Genomic DNA, 19,735 nt, shown 5'->3' with positions numbered 1-19,735 from the left:
CATCTGAACAGCTGTTGCAGCAGTTAAGGTATTTTTGCACCTTTATTTTAAATTTCAGCAATTTTGACACCTTTTTTTCTTCAACCAGCATGATTTGTGCATTTATTGCACATTCTTTTGTACATTGGTTTCCTTATCTGTCTTGAATCTAACGTGTGTGAGCTGACTGTTTACTGCTTCATGTACCAAAAGCATTTCTGAGATTTAGTCTGGTGCAAATCCATGTAGCAGGTAACCAGTCTTAAGTCTTTATAATAGGCTGCAGCATAATTTCAAATGAATTGTAGCTGGTTCATTGTATTCTTTGGTAGACCGGGAAGGAGACTGAAGCTAGTTATGACAGCGTGCATCAGTTTCTATGTGATGCTGGCAGGATAATCTATGAAAAGAAAATTCCCCAATGACATCTTGAGAAAGACAGGATTTTCTAAAACCTTAAGGAAACTCAAGTTGTTAGATGCTAATCGTCTTTTTTTTTAACCCTCGTGTTGTCCTGCAGGTCAAAATTGACCCGTTTTAAAGTGGGGAAAATATATATTTTCACAGTGAAACTTCTGATGTCCACATTTTCAACATTTTTGGGAAATCTGTGAACATTTTTTGTTGGAAAAAAAATGTTACAAATGTTTAAGAACATTCACAAAAAATCTACCAAAATCCAGTGAAATTCGCTGGATTTTGGTTGATTTTTTTGTGAATGTTTTAAAAGAAAATATTAGAAGTTTTACTGATATATATGTAATCACTTTAGATATTTTTAGGATTTTTTTTGGAAGATTTTTACTCATTGTTTAAAAATATTTACAAGATTTTTTTGCCATATTTGAGGGGTTTTTTTAAAAATAAAACTTTTAAGGGAAACTTTTAAGGAATTACTGGAATTTTCTTCCTGAGGGTTTTGCAAATTTTCAGAAAATTGGGGATTTTTTTGCTGAATTTTTGGATCTTTTTCAGACAAGGAAACAAAATTTTTTGGTGCCCGTAAATGAGGACAACAGGAAGGTTAAGCATGAAAATTCATTCTTGATCTTGGAAATAGTCTGACAAAACAATCCAAACTAAAGGTCCACTTCTTATCGATGAAATCCAGCTATAGGTTGTTTTTACTGCATAATGAGACACTGAAATTCAATAAAAAGAAAGTGATTCGTCACATTTGAGAAGGTAAAACAGCGTCAGTTTTCCTTCTCCGTCTCACACCAACATTGTTCTCACAACCACTTGAATTCATATCATCTGCTGGATTACCTGGAGTCAAAAACACGATCTCTGAGGCTCCATTTGAAGCCAGCGTTGGGCTCCTTATTCACTCTGCCACTGGATTTCCCTGCTGCATACGTTCAGGAAGTATGGGGCCCTGGCGAATACCCACTTTAATGCAGCGGATGAGATTGCCTCTTCATATGCAGCCATTTCAATCTCGCCTGCTCTCTCCTGGGCAGCCTAACCTTATTATGAATGAGGTAATGATTGGTAGCTACACTTGTGCTGTTGATCACAGCTGTTCGTCTCTGAATGAAGGATGGGAGAGTGGCTTTAATATATGGCGACTGTTTAATGGAATCGTGTTTTTGTATTAAATGCAGTGTTGTCGTGTTTAGCTGCGTATGAGGCCTGGCTGCACAAACGTGTTGTCTTTTAAAACCCTGCAGTCGAGCTAAAACACATTTTCTACAGGAAATTTCTGTGCGACAAAAAATATAGTTCAAAGGAGCAGTCTGGAAAATGTGCTTATTCACCTTGTTGCAAAGAGCTTAGCCAGAACATTGATACTTTCCTCCTATCTGTCTGGTCGATATGAAGCTACAACCAGGACACACTCAGCTTATTTTAATCCTCATGTCGTCCTGCGGGTCCAAATTGACCCGTTTTAAAGTTTGAAAATGTTGGGGGGGGAAAAAAATTTCACAGTGAAACTTCTGATGTCCACATTTTCAACATTTTTTGGAAATCTTTGAACATTTTTTGGTGGAAAAAAGAAATGTTAAAAAAGTTTCTTAAGAACATTCACAAAAAAATCTACCAAAAACCAGGAGATTTCACTGGATTTTGGTTGATTTTTATGTGAATCTTCTTTAAGAAAATATTAGAAGTTTTACTGATATATATGGAATCACTTTAGATATTTTTAGGATTTTTCCAGAAGATTTTTGCTCATTTTTTGAAAATATTTACAAGAATTTTCTTGCCAAATTTGGGTGATTTTTTTAAAAATAAAACTTTTAAGGGAAACTTTTAAGGAATTATTGGAATTTTCTTCCTGAAGGTTTTGCAAATTTTCGGAAAATTGGGGAATTTTTTTGCTGATTTTTTGGATTTTTTTCAGACAAAGAAACAATATTTTTTGGTGCTCATAAATGAGGACAACAGGAGGGTTAATAACAAATTCATTTGTCCTCAATAAATCAGGACACAAGAATCAAAACATAGCACACACATTGACAAACATGTTTCATTTCTTTGCCAGAAGATACAGAATTGATTGGCTTACATAGTTTTAGCTAAAGCGTCTTCATATTTAACTGAACTTGGCTAGTTGAGTCTGCATTTTTTCAGTCTATGTGCTAAGCTAAGCTAATCGTAGCTTCATATTAAACTGACAGACATAAGAATGGTTATCAGTCATATAAAACATTTCCCAAAATGTTAAACACGCTTCCTTTAATAAGACCAGCAGCAGCTTATTTGGCTAAACGCTGTGCTTGCTGACATTTATTAAAGGCGTGAGCTATTGGAGCTTTAATCTGGTTTGGTTTTTCTTAGAACATTTTATGCAGTAAAAAAATGGTTTTGCTGATGTGAAAAGAATCCCAAACTTTGGATAAGAACCATAACATCCAACTTCCTATTCATATACAGTCATGGAAAAAATTATTAGACCACCCTTGTTTTCTTCAACTGGGCTAAGGTTCTCTTCAGGGATGAATCCAGTTTTCAGTTGATGTCCACTCCAGCCAACTTACTGGTTAGGAGGAAGCCTGGAGAAGCTACAAACCAGACTGTCTGCCCCTACAGTAAAACATGGGGGTGGATCAGTGACCATCTGGGGTAGTTTCAGTCTGGGTGGAACAGGGTGAATGAACCAGGTCATGTTTGGGACTACTCTAGAAAACAGTCTTCTTCCATCAGCTGGAAAACTCTTTCCTGCTTCCAATGACTGGATTTTCCAACAAGACAAGTTCAGTTAAAGCCTGGATGGAGAACCAGAACATTGGAACCATGCCTTGGCTGCTCAATCACCAGATCTAAACCCAACTGAAAACCTGTGGAAAACCAACAAATGCTAAATGGAGAACCACAAGCCCAAAAACAAAGCAGATTAGTTAGAATTAGTGCAACAGGAATGGGCTGCTGTGACAGCAGAACAATGTCAGAAGCTGGTGGAGAGCAGCCAAGACACATGGATGCAGTCATCAGAAACAATGGTTATGAATCAGTACTAACTTCTGTGTGGATCATGGGACTAAAACAGACAGAAAAGAAAACATGGAATCCTAAAAGCTGTTTTTGGCAGAACAATTCCATAGCTACTGATGGAAGAGCTGAAGAGATTTTGGTTAATATCAAGAAAACCATGAACAACTTTTAGGTATCAGCTATTTTTGTTGTTCTAATTATATTTGTCCACACAAATGTACCTTTAGTGGTACCAAAAATGAACAAGAAATTGAAGAAAACAGGGCGGTCCGATCATTTTTTCCATGACTATATAATTTTAAAAATGACAGTTTTGGTTCTTTTTACAGCAACATCTATTCTGTTTAAATGATTCAAACAGCATGACTTGAAGGAACTTTTTTCTTTTAAATTTGTTTATGTTAAATGTTTTAGACTTCTGGTGAGCATTTGCTGAAATAAAAAATTAAACCACAGGAATGAATAGTAAAACATTTTACATGTTCTAACAACATATGTTAGACACATGTGCAGAAGAAATTTCCAGATTCACTTTGAGATATTCTGCTCTTCTCTTTGCAGATTCTTGTTTTTCAGATGCTGTTTTTACAGGATTTGCAGAGTTTTGCTTCTACCTGCATCATGTTTACTGAAGCCAGAAGGCAAAGTAATACAACTGACTCATTACCTTTACTTCAGTACCACCTCCTCCTCATCTGCACCTGCTTCAGTTTCTCCAACCAAATCTGCTCGCTGCTATCCAAGGCGAAGCTGCAGCACCAGTGATTGTGATTATTAACTGACGGTGATTGGTTGTTTGTTGGTGAGCTTCATTTTGATTCATACAAGCAAGTTAAAGCAGCTGCAGATCATTAAAGACGTGCCGACCGCCCGCGTGGAGGAATTTATCAAACGTATTGACATGAGTAAATCTGGCTCAGTTAGAAAGCCTTAATGTCGATTAATCTGCTTATTTAACTGATTGCTCCGGCTCGCTGTGGGACGAGATTCACGACCGGCCGAAGGGTCTGCTTGGCCAGTGTTCGCTGGGAGCAAATCATTGAAGCTTCTCCCTCCGAAGGCTAAAAGGAGGATTAGTCACACTCTGTACAGCAAACCAGGAGAAAACTGCATGGAAAATAAATAAGTGTGGTTCATGTAGCTTAAAGTAATACAACCCACAGTAAAAAGGGTCTTTTTTAAGGTTATAATGTTCAGATTTTGCTTTAGAAACACGTTGATTCAGCTTTCTGACTGCACTGCAAAAACTCCTAATCTTACCAAGTCTATTTGCCTTATTTTTAGTCAAAATGTCTCATCCCACTTGATTGAAGATAAATTCACTAAACAAGTGACATTTCAGCAGATGGAGGGACTTGTTTTAAGACAATGCATCTTAAATATCTTTTTAAGTCAAACAATCTTGAAATTATCTTGTTTTGAGTTGAATTTTACAAGAAAACGCAAAATAAGTTTAAGCCTCGTGTCGTCTTGCAGATCCAAACTGACCCGTTTTAAAGTTTGAAAATGTGGGGAAAAAAAATATTTCACAGTGAAACTTCTGATGTCCACATTTTCAACATTTTTGGGAAATCTTTGAACATTTTCTGGTGGAAAAAAAGAAATGTTAAAAATGTTTCTTAAGAACATTCACATAAAAATCCAGTGAATTTCGCTGGATTTTGGTTGAGTTTTATGTGAATGTTCTTAAAGAAAATATTAGAAGTTTTACTGATATATATGGAATCACTTTAGATATTTTTAGGATTTTTTTCAAAAGATTTTTACTAATATTTTGAAAATATTTACAAGAATTTTCCTGCCAAATTTGGGGGATTTTTTTTAAATAAATTTTTTTTGAAACTTTTAAGGAATTACTAGAATTTTCTTCCTGAAGGTTTTGCAAATTTTCAGGAATTTGGGGAATTTTTTTGCCGATTTTTAAAATTTTTTTTCACACAAGGAAACAATAGTTTTTGGTGCCCGTAAATTAAGAGAGCAGGAGGGTTAATACATCTCAAATTAGGAGGTTACATGAAAGCAAATATCCATTTTTGAGTGAAAAATTATTATTTTTTTAGCATACCTGGCTTATTTTAAGACACCTAAGCTTGACAATCCTGGTAAAATATAGCTTAAAATAAGTTTTCCCAGCTATTTCTAAGATCTCAATATTCTAAATATCGTATCTTAATTCAAGAAATCTTACCAAGCCATTTTTCACTTGTTCTATTGGCAGATTTTTTCACTTATTTCAAGGCAAAAGTTCCTTGAAATAAGTTTTTTTTCTTGTTTTGAGAGGGGCATTTTTTCCAGTGTGTAGTTTGTGCTGCTGATGAACTGTGTTGACTTCTACTGAGACTTTTCTAATATTTTGTCTGCAGGCGTGTTAAATAAACCAGCAGCTACCATGATTTAATAACACATTCTTTCTTGGGACTAACTAAAGAGTCACTCACCCTCTTTCTCAGGTTGTACGTGAGCAGCAGGTTTCTGGAGAAGTGGTTGGAGAACGCCGTGTAGAACTCCAGAACCTTCTGCAGAGCGTCGCGTTTGATGACATGCAGGTCGCAGTAGGTCAGAGCTCGGACGTTGGCGCAGGCCTGAGCCAGAGTCACCTCCTTCCAGAAAACGTCCCCAAAGACGTCTCCCTTACCTGCAGAGAGACAGGACGCCGCGTCAAACATGTGGGACGACTTTGTAAAGTGCAAAAATTCAAATCAACTGCAAATTGTAAATTTAAAAAAATCTGGGCTGTGACTGATAATGCTGTAGCTGAACCTGTTGGTGCAATTCAGAATAAGGTGATCACATTAGGATTTAATTTGCACATTTAACAGAATATTGCATCCCATTATCTGACAAGAATAAAGCTGACATTTATCTAGTTTCCGTCATTTTCCCTAAATGTGGTTCTAAATTCTCCTTATTATATGATGTAATAGCAGAATTTATTTTTGTCTACATTTATTATTTGAAAATGGTAAATATAATAGGATGTTCACACATTTCCAGAAAACATTTCCCTTAACTGCAGAGAGGGAAGATGCTGTATAAAGCAGATATTCTTCCATAAAATCTGCTCTTCAAAGTAAACGAAATGATTTTTGGTCATGGTCAGTTAAACATTTTTCATGAGGACGGATTTTGAGTTGGCAGGTTCTAAATATTCAATATTCTTTTGATTTTTTGTATTTTTACCAGCAAATTGTGTTTTTTTTCTGCATCCATCTTGTGCATTTTGAGAATACAAGAGATCACAAAACCATACCCGTTACTTTAACTTCCCTTTAGTGTTATTATAGCTGTTCTGTATATTGATAAAAATGTCCTTAACTACATTGTAAGGTGCTATAGCTATTTATTGAATGCTCACACAGATTATAAATACTAAATAAGAAGGTTAAACTTAAGTGTTACCAGTAAAAGTAATCTTTTTTTTCGATAATGACAGTTATAAATGTTCATAATACACTAATAAATACCCATTGGTTTATCACTTATTAATAAGCCCTCATGTCTGCAGTTATAGATGGCACCATGTTGTTAATAAATGGATTTTGTTCCAGATTGGCAGCAGTCTTTTTCCAGAAATAGTGGTTTAATCGGTGGAAGTGAGTTTTTGCAACCTGTACATCCAAAAGCTGTTGCTTTTAGTTGAAGTAAAAGAATCAGTCAGTGATTTATTAGCCAACAATACATTTGTTCTGTGTTAATATCATTAGCGCAATTTAACAGGCTACAAAAATACATACAAGTTTAATTTTAAAGTTTTACACAAAGGTTAAGAGTGTGTTACAGTATCATTAGATTGCAAAAATATGTGTCACAAGTCATCAATGTCAATGATAATATGGGAAAATCCAAATAAACATGTTGCAGTGAGACAAAAACTAAACATTTGCCTGACAAAAAACAAGTCAAAAATGTGTTTCTTCAATTGAATCCTACATTTTATATTTAACTGATACCTTATTTTCACATTACCTGTAGTTTAATGTACAGTAAGATCTCCTAAACACCGATTTATATCAAAATGTATATGTTGTGTCACTGCTCATGCATGAAAAGTTGCTGTAATTACTTGATTGTACACATTTCAGGTTGCCAGGTTATGAAAATTCCCCCTCTTGCAGGACATATGGATCTCTTTACTACCAACACACCAACTTTTAAAGGGACTTTCGGATGATTTAAAGCTAAAAACAACAGAAAAGTGTCACGTTTGAGGAGTTTCTTTTCACAGCCTGAAAGATGTTCAAGTTAATAACTTAAAGCTGCTTTAAAAACATTAATAAATGATTTCTTAACATCAATAAAGCTATGAATTGCTGTGAAGCCTTTTATAAATGGTCCTTAATAATAAACTGCTACCTCTGTAGAATAAAGTAAACTTGCTCGTGACTCATGTACAGTACTATTTCTAGTCTCAACGTGACCAAAAGGCAACTGTGACCAACGGAAAAATATGACTCAGTGTAATCATCATTTAAATCAGCAGCTTCTAACAATTTTAGGGGACAGAAAAGATTCATAAATGTGGCTTTACATGGCTCAAAACACCTCATTATTTCTCTGACTCGCTGGTTGACATCTAAAACAGCATGCGGTCTGTAAAAATAGACCACTCACGTTGCAAAAGCATTCATCAAACCATCACTGATATCAAGACGAGCCACGGAGCGGTACGTATTAGTAGATCAGATGCTCTGTGTTTACTTTACATGTTGTTTATGTTCCGCTGTGCCATTAAGCTAATGAGATCTGATTCATAGCAGCAACTTGTTTATCACTTCAGGCTCCATTACAGTCTCCATCCGGGTCAATGGTATCACCCTGACAGGATATTGATTTACGCAAAGAGTAACCGATAGCAGGGTATTGACCAAAAAACAGCCGGGACGTGTTCGCTGGGCCTGCAGGAGCACGCCATCCATTAGTCACTGGATCAATCATTTAAAAAGAAAACATTCTGCGGGCTTTAACAAGACCAGGACAAAGCAAAGGGATGCAGTGGAGGAAGAACCACAGACCAGAGGAGGATGTTGGTGATGTTAGGGCATGGATCAGAGTTCACACAGTTTCATCAGGTCGAGTAGGATGTTATCTACTGCTACAGGCCTCAATATATCTGCTGGATGCACCTGAATGGATCGACTTATAGCATTAATAAAATCAGGAATAGGAGTTGGTATCCATTGTAGAAATGCATGTTGGAATTTAAAGTTTTGTGCTGTGTTAATGTGCTCATATGCTGTTTTTTTTTATATGCTAGAAGCCATATAATTGGCAAAAGAACTATCACCGAATGTTTCTAACCTTAAACCACAGCCAACCAATGACGGTCTCAAAACTACAGATTCAGACTTCTGAAGTTTCATATGTCACAAACCCAAAGGGCAAATCCTGTCAGCTTGCAGGGCGGGACTTCCTGTATTACATTGAGAAATTCAGGTACTTTAAAATCAGGCACTTTAACCCTCGTGTCGTCCTGTAGGTCAAATTGACCCGTTTTAAAGTTTGAAAATGTGAGAAAAATAACATTTTCACAGTGAAACTTCTGATGTCCACATTTTCAACATGTTTGGAAAATCTTTGAACATTTTTGGTGGAAAAAAAGAAATGCTAAAAATATTTCTTTAAGAACATTCACAAAAACAATCAACCAAAATCCAGCGAATTTCACTGGATTTTGGTTGACTTTTATGTGAATGTTCTTAAAGAAAATACTAGAAGTTTTACTGATATATATGGAATCACTTTAGATGTTTTTAGGGTTTTTTGGAAGATTTTTACTCCTATTTTTAAAATATTTACAAGAATTTTCTTGCCACATTTGGGGGATTTTTTTAAATACTAAACTTTTAAGGGAAACTTTTAAGGAATGATTGGAATTTTCTTCCTGAAGGTTTTGCAAATTTTCAGAAATTTGGGGAATTTTTTTGCCTATTTTTTTTTTTTTTCAGACAAGGAAACAATATTTTTTGGTGCCTGTAAATGAAGACAACAGGAGGGTTAAAAACAGGCACTTTAACTATATGCACTTTAAGACAGGCTATGCCTAGAAAGTGTTTTCTAAAAAAGTAGCACTTCAGGGTAGGTTTAACCCAGCCAGTATTAAGTTATTATTGTCTTTGTTTTATTGTATTGTTTTTTTATATGTCTGTATCCCTGTTTGTTTTTCTTTTACGTGTGGGACAAGGTTGCAGCATATTTACTGCAACCTTGTGTAAAGTATTATGAGATTGTATGTTCATTAATATGCACTGTCAAGTCCAAATAAAAAAATAAAATAAAATATTATTAATCTTGCTTGAACATTTCTGGAAATGGTAGATTTATATTAAACCATTTTAAGGCAGAGTGGAATCATTTTAATGAACAAAAAAAAAACCTATGTAGCCATTTTAAGAGTAAGTGGAAGAGTGTTCTTCTTTAAAAGTACTCGTCTGCACTTTAAATCACTTCATTTTAAATAAGTTTTATTTCTGTTTTACTGCCTCCTTTATCTCTCACATGCTCGTATTTTTCTCATTGCTTGTCTTTTTTGGTGTTTTATTATATGACTGTACGACTGTCATCCAATTTGTCTGTATTGTTTTGGATATTTTGTTTTATTGCTATGGCTTTTTTTTTTTTTTAAACATTTGTCTGTAAAGCCCTTTGAGCATCTTCTGTGTATGATAAGGTGCTGTATAAATAAACTTGCTCGCTTACTTATGCATGAGATGAACTTGACTTCAACTCTCACACATAAATATATGCAGACCTAGATAACCTACAACTCTGACCTAGAAAACATATACAGAAATCATTTTAGATCTTTATAGACGTTTGATAAATGCCAAATAATTAAGTTTGCAACTTATTTTAACATAATTAATATTGATATTTAAATTAAATTATTAAATTATTTAAATTATTAGATAATAATACATTTTTATTGCTGGTTGGCCTACATGTTACTGGTCTATGCTTTCACATATTACAACAAAATATTTGTTATTTCTTGTCCAAATTAATACATAACCCTCCATATAACTCTCATGTAAACAGTAAAGGTAAGTTTGTATATGAAAAGAGAAGCTTTATTTGTAGTCTGTGTCTGTTAACTGCAGCTTATCCTAACTTTGATACAGAGAGATGAATTTCTAGGAGTCAAATCCACAACCAGAGAGAGACGACTTTATCCACATCGACAAACTGTAGGCCACTTGAGTTCAGCAGAAACAAGCTGTGGACATTATATTGACACATTATCTCCCTTAACCCTCGTGTCATCCTGCAGGTCAAAACTGACCCGTTTTAAAGTTTGAAAATGTGGGGAAAAAAAAATTCACAGTGAAACTTCTGATGTCCATATTTTCAACCTTTTTGGGAAATCTTCGAACATTTTTTGTTTTTTTTGGTGGAAAAAAGAAATGTTAAAAATGTTTCTTAAGAACATTCACAAAAAAAAAATCAACCAAAATCCAGCGAATTTTTCTGGATTTTGGTTGATTTTTATGTGAATGTTCTTAAGAGAATATTAGAAGTTTTACTGATATATATGGAATCACTTTAGATGTTTTTAGGATTTTTTGGATGATTTTTAAAAATTTTTTGAAAATATTTACAAGAATTTTCTTTCCAAATTTGGGGAATTTTTTTGCTGAATTTTTGGATTTTTTTCAGACAAGGAAACAATATTTTTTGGTGCCTTTAAATGATGACAACAGGAGGGGTAAGTTGATATATTGAGCTTTTTTGAGCTTGTACACATGTAAAGTTCGACATTTTGTTCTCTTTTAGCTCTAGTTTTGGTCTCTACCAACTCCTGAGTCCTATTTTAAAATCTATCATCTTCTGTGTCTGAGTTTTGCTACAGAATGTTTTTTTGGGCTTCAACGCATTACTAGAGAGAAACATCTGAACTTTTTCAATATGCTTTTATGACACTACATTAGTTTCTAGGACATTACTATCATTTGAACCACAGCTAGTTGTTTTCTCTTTGTTAGATCAGGTTGAGTTTCCCTCTTTTGAAAAATGAATTTATACACATCAAGTCCATTTCAGATGGCGTAGACTACTTTGGACCCCTGAGGACCTCTATTTCACAGATTTTATGTAACCAGCAGCAGATTGGTGAAGCTTTTTTTTTCCAGAAAAATCTATGAATGCTTGTCGGAGGCAGCTGCAGCCATATGTTCTGGAAATGTCCCTGTCAGGAGTATGTGGCAGAGGTATTGATCTGAGCCCTTTGAGGACTTCACAGGAGGAGATCACAGCCGTGGTTGTGGCTTTCTGGTCGCTCGCAAGGAAAAAGAATAAAACGCCGTCTACAAAACAACGGCTGCAGTTCAGGAGGCAGTTTTGAAATGAATATTGTATGTTATTGTATCACTGTTTTGTGTGCATTTTCTTGTGGAGCTTTTGGAGGCATCTTGTAAACTAATTTAGGCAATAAAAACAGATGTACGTACTACTAGGACAGACTATATACTATACAGAATTCTGTATAATCCTTTTTTTAAAAAAACGGCACACATATCCATCAAGTCTATGATATAATTTGCTCCTTTCTGCATCTTTTCTTTAACTTTATACAATATTTATACCTGAGGTTGGATGTAGTGAAAGAAAAAAATGTACTTATAAAATTCTGTAGTAATTAAATAGATGTCTTTAATATAATATACCAATAACGGTTCCAAAGGAGGTGAGATGATGGAAAGGGATTCCAATAAAGCTGAAAATACCAGACTGCAGTCAAAGTGTGACTGAGAGGAATGTGAATCACTGACAAACAAGTTCTTGTCCAAATCCTGAATTCATCACTCAGCAGAAAAACGATCCCCAAAGAGCTCAGCTTTCACTGCAGTCAGAAACTGTGTGTAAAGTGCTGCTGCACACAAAGAAAAGGGAGGATTTTAAGAGTATTACTTTGCTGCTCTGATGCAAAACTGTTTCGTACGAACAGCGATGGAGGCCGGTTTGATTCAAAATTATGCTCAATTGTGCTTCTAAAATGTGAAATGTAGGTGAGAGACATGATTGTAGCTGCACATCTGCACCTACATCTTTTGCGCCACAGCTTATTGCTTTAGTTTCTTTGAAGTAAGGATGTATGCAGCACTTATTGATGGTCATTATATTACCTACAGTCGCTAAACAGGGAGTCAAACAGCAACAAAAGCACCAAAAAGAGGCCAACTAATTAGAAATATCAATACTGCCGGCAGTCCACCTGAAGCTTTTATGTCTCTCTGCGTTCTCTTCAAAGCCGCCAGACTCAAAAACAGTAATTTCTCCTTGCAGAAAACAGGAGTTGCCGACTGTCGAAATCAGTTAGTTTGTGTTATTTTGTGATTTTGGTGTTTCAAGACATTAGTCTGGATCCAGAATACAATCACACGGAAACAGACTCGCAACTCGTGTGTTGGGCAAAGTGAAATTACTGCTTTTGTCAACAGAGTCTAGCAGCTCTGAGGGGGTAGAGAAAAGGCCGTCTGGCTGCGAGGTAAAGTAGGGGAATTACTTTACATATACACAGCTGGGCTTTCTTTAGGGTAGTGACGATCTGTTTTGTTGCTGATCTTGTCCACAGCAGCTCAGTGCTTCAGTGCAAGTTCTTCTAAAAGGTATATCAACCATTAAATTACATCATACAACCAAAAAAAAAACCCCAAAAAACTAGTAACTATCCCTTTAAGAAGTCTTTAGAACTTCAGCAGATCTCAGTGAATGAGAAGCCTTGACTTCATCTTTGGTGAAACAAACATGGTGAATTCCATTATTATTATCATCATCATAACTATCTGTTACAGTGCTAAAATGTGAAAATGTTGTCAAAAGCTTTGAAAAGTTCTAGACCCACATTTATCAAACTGCTACACAGAGAAAGTTTGAATATAAGTAAACTCATGAACTCAAGAAACAAAATGATTTATCAATTTTTTACTTTCCTTTCCTGCTGCAGACACCTTTTGTGCCACCTTCTGTTTTAAAATGGTTGTATAAAAATCTGTGCTAGGAATGACAGATAATGCTTTAGCTGAACCTGTTGGTGTAATTCAGAATAAAGTTGCTTCATTAGCATTTGATTTGCACATTGAACAGAATGTTTTCCCACTTTAGCGTTAGTTTTCTGCATTTATTTGGAAGCAAACAACAAGAATAAAGCTGGTTTTTACCTTGTTTACTATCATTCTCCCTTCAACGTGGTACTAAATTCTCCTTATTATACTTCTGTGTAGCAGCAGCAGAATTAGTTTTTGTCTGTTTTTAGCCATGTTTATGTATTTGCAAATGAAAAAATAAACTGGTGTGTTGTTAATGTCACACATTCATTGTTGCGTTTTTTTTTTGGTTTTTTAGAAAAGAACATTAACTGCAAGCGTGAGAAGAACTTGTTTATCCCTGAGTTTGCTCTTTAATGTGTAATTTCAGTGTGACTGTCAGAAGTTTGATAAATACAGGCTCTTTTTTTTCTTTTAAATGACCTCAAATATATAAAGCAAAGTATTTAAGTATTTATCAAACCAGGGCAGAGAACTCAATTTGGTCAAACCCTTCTGAAAAAGAGGCGACTACAGTAAGTTCTCATTAAAGCAGATTTTCTCTTCACATGTGAGAGAAAACAGCAACACTTTGGGAATTGATCTTCTGGTATTTTTAAAAAAACAAGTAAAAGCGCTCAACTCACCCAAAATGGCCACCACCTCGTCATCCTGAATGACCTCCAGCGACCCCGACACCACGAAACAGAGGCTGTCCACGCTCTCGCCGGCGTGGTAGATCAGGTCGCCGGGAGCGCAGTGGATGGTCTGAAACTCCATCGCCAGAGCTCTCAGACAGCCGTCGCTGGCCAGACGGAAAGCTGGGTGCTCCTTAAAAACTTTGCGGTTGAGATGAACACAGATATCTGCTCTCATGTCCTTCGGGCAAATCTGCAACACCTGGAGAGAAATCAGAAGAGAGCTGGACATTCAGGAAGTAATTCAGTAACAGAGGAGTCTTCACCTGTAGCCATCAGTTTTATTTATTCATTCAAACTTTATTTAAGCTACAAAGAGGTATGAAGGTCTCATTTATAATGTAGTCGAGTGACACAGTGAAAGATGTCGGAACACAAAAAGTGCCAGCATCCATCGAAGTCGGTCCTCTGAGGGAGAAGGTAATAAATTACAAGAAAATAGCTGCATCTTTAAGCAGACTGCAAGAAAGCTGGAATTGATCAAAAAGGAAACTTGGATATAAAAAGGTTATTAGAAGGTAAAGTTAGCAAAATTATAAAGAAATTATTTAAGGTTTTCAAAAGAAATGAACCAACGAAAACCAGAGCAGATGGAGGTAAAATAAGATGAAACTAAATTGCCTAAAGGATAAGAATGAGTCACGCTTTACATTGTTCTGCAGGTTTTTCCAGGTGGCAGCAGCACATCGAGTAAAACTATTCAATTCAGCTTTACTTCTATAGCAGCAATTCACAACATATGTTAATGCACAGCATAGAAACCAACAATCCAAAGTAGATTTAAACAGAGAATTCAAGAATCCAAAGTTTTAAACACAGAATCAAGTGATCCAAAGTAGGTTTAAAGAGAGAATCCAACAATCCAAAGTAGATTTAAACACAGAAACCAACAAATCCAAAAAGTGAAACAGAGAAACCAACAATCGGATGTAGATTTAAACACAGAAACTAAAAATGTGAAGATTTAAATACAGAGACCAACAATCCAAAGCAGTTTTAAACAGAGAAATCAACAATCTGAAGTAGATTTACACACAGAAACCAACAATCCATAGATTTAAGCACAGAAACTAAAAATCTGAAGAAGATTTAAACACAGAAACCTACAAATCCAAAGAGTGAAACAGGGAATCCAACAATCTGAAGTAGATTTAAACAGAATCTAAAAATTTGAACTGACTTAAACCCATCAAGAACTTGTGCACTGTGATGAAGAGGCAAGTCTCTGTCAGAAAGCCAACAAATTTAGTTGAACTGCAATAATTCTGTCAAATGAAACAGTCAAAGTTACAACCAGAAGCTTGTGGTCGGTTACCAAGAGTCCCTAGTTGAGGTGAAAGGACATTTAATCAAATATTGACAAGAAGACCAACAATAAATCAATGAAAGATCAAAATACAGGATTGTTTTTTTGTGACAAAGACAAATGGGTTTCTATATTACTGTTTATCACTTTCATAAAAATGTAGACCATTGAATATACAATATATTTACTTTCCATTTTCATTCATTTAATCTACTAAAATATGCATGACAAAACTCTCAGTTACATATTTTAATAACCAAACACCACTAGCAGCAAATCTTACTTCATATATTTGGTGCTGAGAAGTTTCTAATAAATCTGAAAGCTGTCTTTCTATAATACAGACGTTAATTTTGGTTAATGAGCAACTTGTTTCAGATGTCAACAAACTGCAGACGCCGGCGTCCACACACCAGAACCACGAACAGATGCAGCTGACAATCATTTTTGCTCCCAAAACTCCACATTTGTGGAGTCGGGCGGAAACCTTGTAGTTGAATTTGACATTAACAACACTCCAGTTAAGTGGGAATGAACAGATGCTTTGTCTCTGATCTGAGCCAAAGGGTAAGAAAGAAACTTTGTGGGTATGAAAAAAAAAAAAAAAGATCTTAAGCTGGCACAAACTAAATATAGAAAGGTGCTTCTAAAGTTTAAACAGTCACAAAGAGGAAATAAATACATCTATTGAAACTGTTGCGCACCTAAATAATGTTAAGGTTGGAGATGTTTCAGAGCAGTTTTCCTCTGTTTTGTTTTTGTTTTTTTTATTATTATTTTATCTCATCAGTAACTGTTTAACCCTCCTGTTGTCCTCAATTAGAGAAAACAAAAAATATTGTTTCCTTGTCTGAAAAATGCAAAAATTAATCCAAAAAAAATCCCCAAATTTTTAAAAATGTGCAGGAAAAAAAGTTAAAAGTTTCCCTTAAAACTTTTAGAAAAAAATTATATCCCCCCATTGTTGACAAAAAAATTATTGTAAATATTTTCAAAAAATTAGTAAAAAATCTTCCAAAAAAAATCCTAAAAATATCTAAAGTGATTCCATATATATCAGTATAAGTTCTAATATTTTCTTTACGAACATTCACACAAAAAAAAATCAACCAAAAGCCAGCAAATTTAGCTGGATTTTGGTACATTTTTTTGGGTGAATGTTCTTAAAGAAACATTTTAAAACATTTTTTTCCACTAAAAAATATTCAGAAATTTCCCAAAAATGTTGAAAATGTGGACATCACTGTGAAAATATATTATTTTTCCACATTTTCAAACTTTAAATTTGCAAAACCTTCAGGAAGAAAATTCCAATAATTCTTTAAAAGTTTTCCTTAAAAATTTTATTTTAAAAAAATCCCCCAAATTTGGCAAGAAAATTCTTGTAACTATTTTCAAAAAATTAATAAAAATCTTCAAAAAAATCCTAAAAATATCTAAGTGATTACATATATATCAGTAAAACTTCTAATATTTTCTTTAAGAACATTCATATAAAAATCAACCAAAATCCAGCGAAATTCTGTGGATTTTGGTTGGATTTTTTATATGAATGTTCTTAAAGAAAATATTAGAAGTTTTACTGATATATATGTAATCACTTTAGATATTTTTAGGATTTTTTTGAAGATTTTTATTAATTTTTTGAAAATAGTTACAAGAATTTTCTTGCCAAATTTGGGGGATTTTTTTAAAATAAAATTTTTAAGGAAAACTTTTAAAGAATTATTGGAATTTTCTTCCTGAAGGTTTTGCAAATTTAAAGTTTGAAAATGTGGAAAAATAATATATTTTCACAGTGATGTCCACATTTTCAACATTTTTGGGAAATTTCTGAATATTTTTTAGTGGAAAAAAATGTTTAAAATGTTTCTTTAAGAACATTCACCAAAAAAATGTACCAAAATCCAGCTAAATTTGCTGGCTTTTGGTTGATTTTTTTTTGTGTGAATGTTCGTAAAGAAAATATTAGAACTTATACTGATATATATGGAATCACTTTAGATATTTTTAGGATTTTTTTTGGAAGATTTTTACTAATTTTTTGAAAATATTTACAATAATTTTTTTGTCAACAATGGGGGGGATATAATTTTTTTCTAAAAGTTTTAAGGGAAACTTTTAACTTTTTTTCCTGCACATTTTTAAAAATTTGGGGATTTTTTTTGGATTAATTTTTGCATTTTTCAGACAAGGAAACAATATTTTTGTTTCTCTAATTGAGGACAACAGGAGGGTTAAACAGTTACTGATGAGATAAAATAATAATAAAAAAAACAAAACAAAACAGAGGAAACTGCTCTGAAACATCTCCAACCTTAACATTATTTAGGTGCGCAACAGTTTCAATAGATGTATTTATTTCCTCTTTGTGACTGTTAAACTTTAGAAGCACCTTTCTATATTTAGTTTGTGCCAGCTTAAGATCTTTTTTTTTTTTTTCATACCCACAAAGTTTCTTTCTTACCCTTTGGCTCAGATCAGAGACAAAGCATCTGTTCATTCCCACTTAACTGGAGTGTTGTTAATGTCAAATTCAACTACAAGGTTTCCGCCCGACTCCACAAATGTGGAGTTTTGGGAGCAAAAATGATTGTCAGCTGCATCTGTTCGTGGGTTCTGGTGTGTGGACGCCGGCGTCTGCAGTTTGTTGACATCTGAAACAAGTTGCTCATTAACCAAAATTAACGTCTGTATTATAGAAAGACAGCTTTCAGATTTATTAGAAACTTCTCAGCACCAAATATATGAAGTAAGATTTGCTGCTAGTGGTGTTTGGTTATTAAAATATGTAACTGAGAGTTTTGTCATGCATATTTTAGTAGATTAAATGAATGAAAATGGAAAGTAAATATATTGTATATTCAATGGTCTACATTTTTATGAAAGTGATAAACAGTAATATAGAAACCCATTTGTCTTTGTCACAAAAAACAATCCTGTATTTTGATCTTTCATTGATTTATTGTTGGTCTTCTTGTCAATATTTGATTAAATGTCCTTTCACCTCAACTAGGGACTCTTGGTAACCGACCACAAGCTTCTGGTTGTAACTTTGACTGTTTCATTTGACAGAATTATTGCAGTTCAACTAAATTTGTTGGCTTTCTGACAGAGACTTGCCTCTTCATCACAGTGCACAAGTTCTTGATGGGTTTAAGTCAGTTCAAATTTTTAGATTCTGTTTAAATCTACTTCAGATTGTTGGATTCCCTGTTTCACTCTTTGGATTTGTAGGTTTCTGTGTTTAAATCTTCTTCAGATTTTTAGTTTCTGTGCTTAAATCTATGGATTGTTGGTTTCTGTGTGTAAATCTACTTCAGATTGTTGATTTCTCTGTTTAAAACTGCTTTGGATTGTTGGTCTCTGTATTTAAATCTTCACATTTTTAGTTTCTGTGTTTAAATCTACATCCGAATTGTTGGTTTCTCTGTTTCACTTTTTGGATTTGTTGGTTTCTGTGTTTAAATCTACTTTGGATTGTTGGATTCTCTCTTTAAACCTACTTTGGATCACTTGATTCTGTGTTTAAAACTTGGGATTCTTGAATTCTCTGTTTAAATCTACTTTGGATTGTTGGTTTCTATGCTGTGCATTAACATATGTTGTGAATTGCTGCTATAGAAGTAAAGCTGAATTGAATAGTTTTACCGATGTGCTGCTGCCACCTGGAAAAACCTGCAGAACAATGTAAAGCGTGACTCATTCTTATCCTTTAGGCAATTTAGTTTCATCTTATTTTACCTCCATCTGCTCTGGTTTTCGTTGGTTCATTTCTTTTGAAAACCTTAAATAATTTCTTTATAATTTTGCTAACTTTACCTTCTAATAACCTTTTTATATCCAAGTTTCCTTTGTTGATCAATTCCAGCTTTCTTGCAGTCTGCTTAAAGATGCAGCTATTTTCTTGTAATTTATTACCTTCTCCCTCAGAGGACCGACTTCGATGGATGCTGGCACTTTTTGTGTTCCGACATCTTTCACTGTGTCACTCGACTACATTATAAATGAGACCTTCATACCTCTTTGTAGCTTAAATAAAGTTTGAATGAATAAATAAAACTGATGGCTACAGGTGAAGACTTCCTCTGTTACTGAATTACTTCCTGAATGTCCAGCTCTCTTCTGATTTCTCTCCAGGTGTTGCAGATTTGCCCGAAGGACATGAGAGCAGATATCTGTGTTCATCTCAACCGCAAAGTTTTTAAGGAGCACCAGCTTTCCGTCTGGCCAGCGACGGCTGTCTGAGAGCTCTGGCGATGGAGTTTCAGACCATCCACTGCGCTCCCGGCGAC

General features: G+C 34.5%; 1 protein-coding gene across 2 annotated transcripts in view; it reads right to left on the bottom strand.

Moving 5' to 3' along the window:
• The window catches only part of kcnh1a (potassium voltage-gated channel, subfamily H (eag-related), member 1a), a 78,787-nt gene that overhangs the window by 7,703 nt on the left and 51,349 nt on the right, over positions 1–19,735 (bottom strand). For both annotated transcript variants that reach the window (XM_035955936.2, XM_023287516.3), the window contains one exon: positions 5,856–6,052. In XM_035955936.2, the coding sequence (XP_035811829.2) occupies positions 5,856–6,052 (197 nt within the window). The remainder of the gene's footprint in view (positions 1–5,855; positions 6,053–19,735) is intronic.

This window comes from Amphiprion ocellaris, chromosome 16, assembly GCF_022539595.1.
Source record: "Amphiprion ocellaris isolate individual 3 ecotype Okinawa chromosome 16, ASM2253959v1, whole genome shotgun sequence".
Classification (NCBI taxonomy): Eukaryota; Metazoa; Chordata; class Actinopteri; family Pomacentridae; genus Amphiprion; species Amphiprion ocellaris.
Note: the sequence above shows the minus strand (reverse complement) of the source record. Positions and strands in the feature narration are given on the sequence as shown.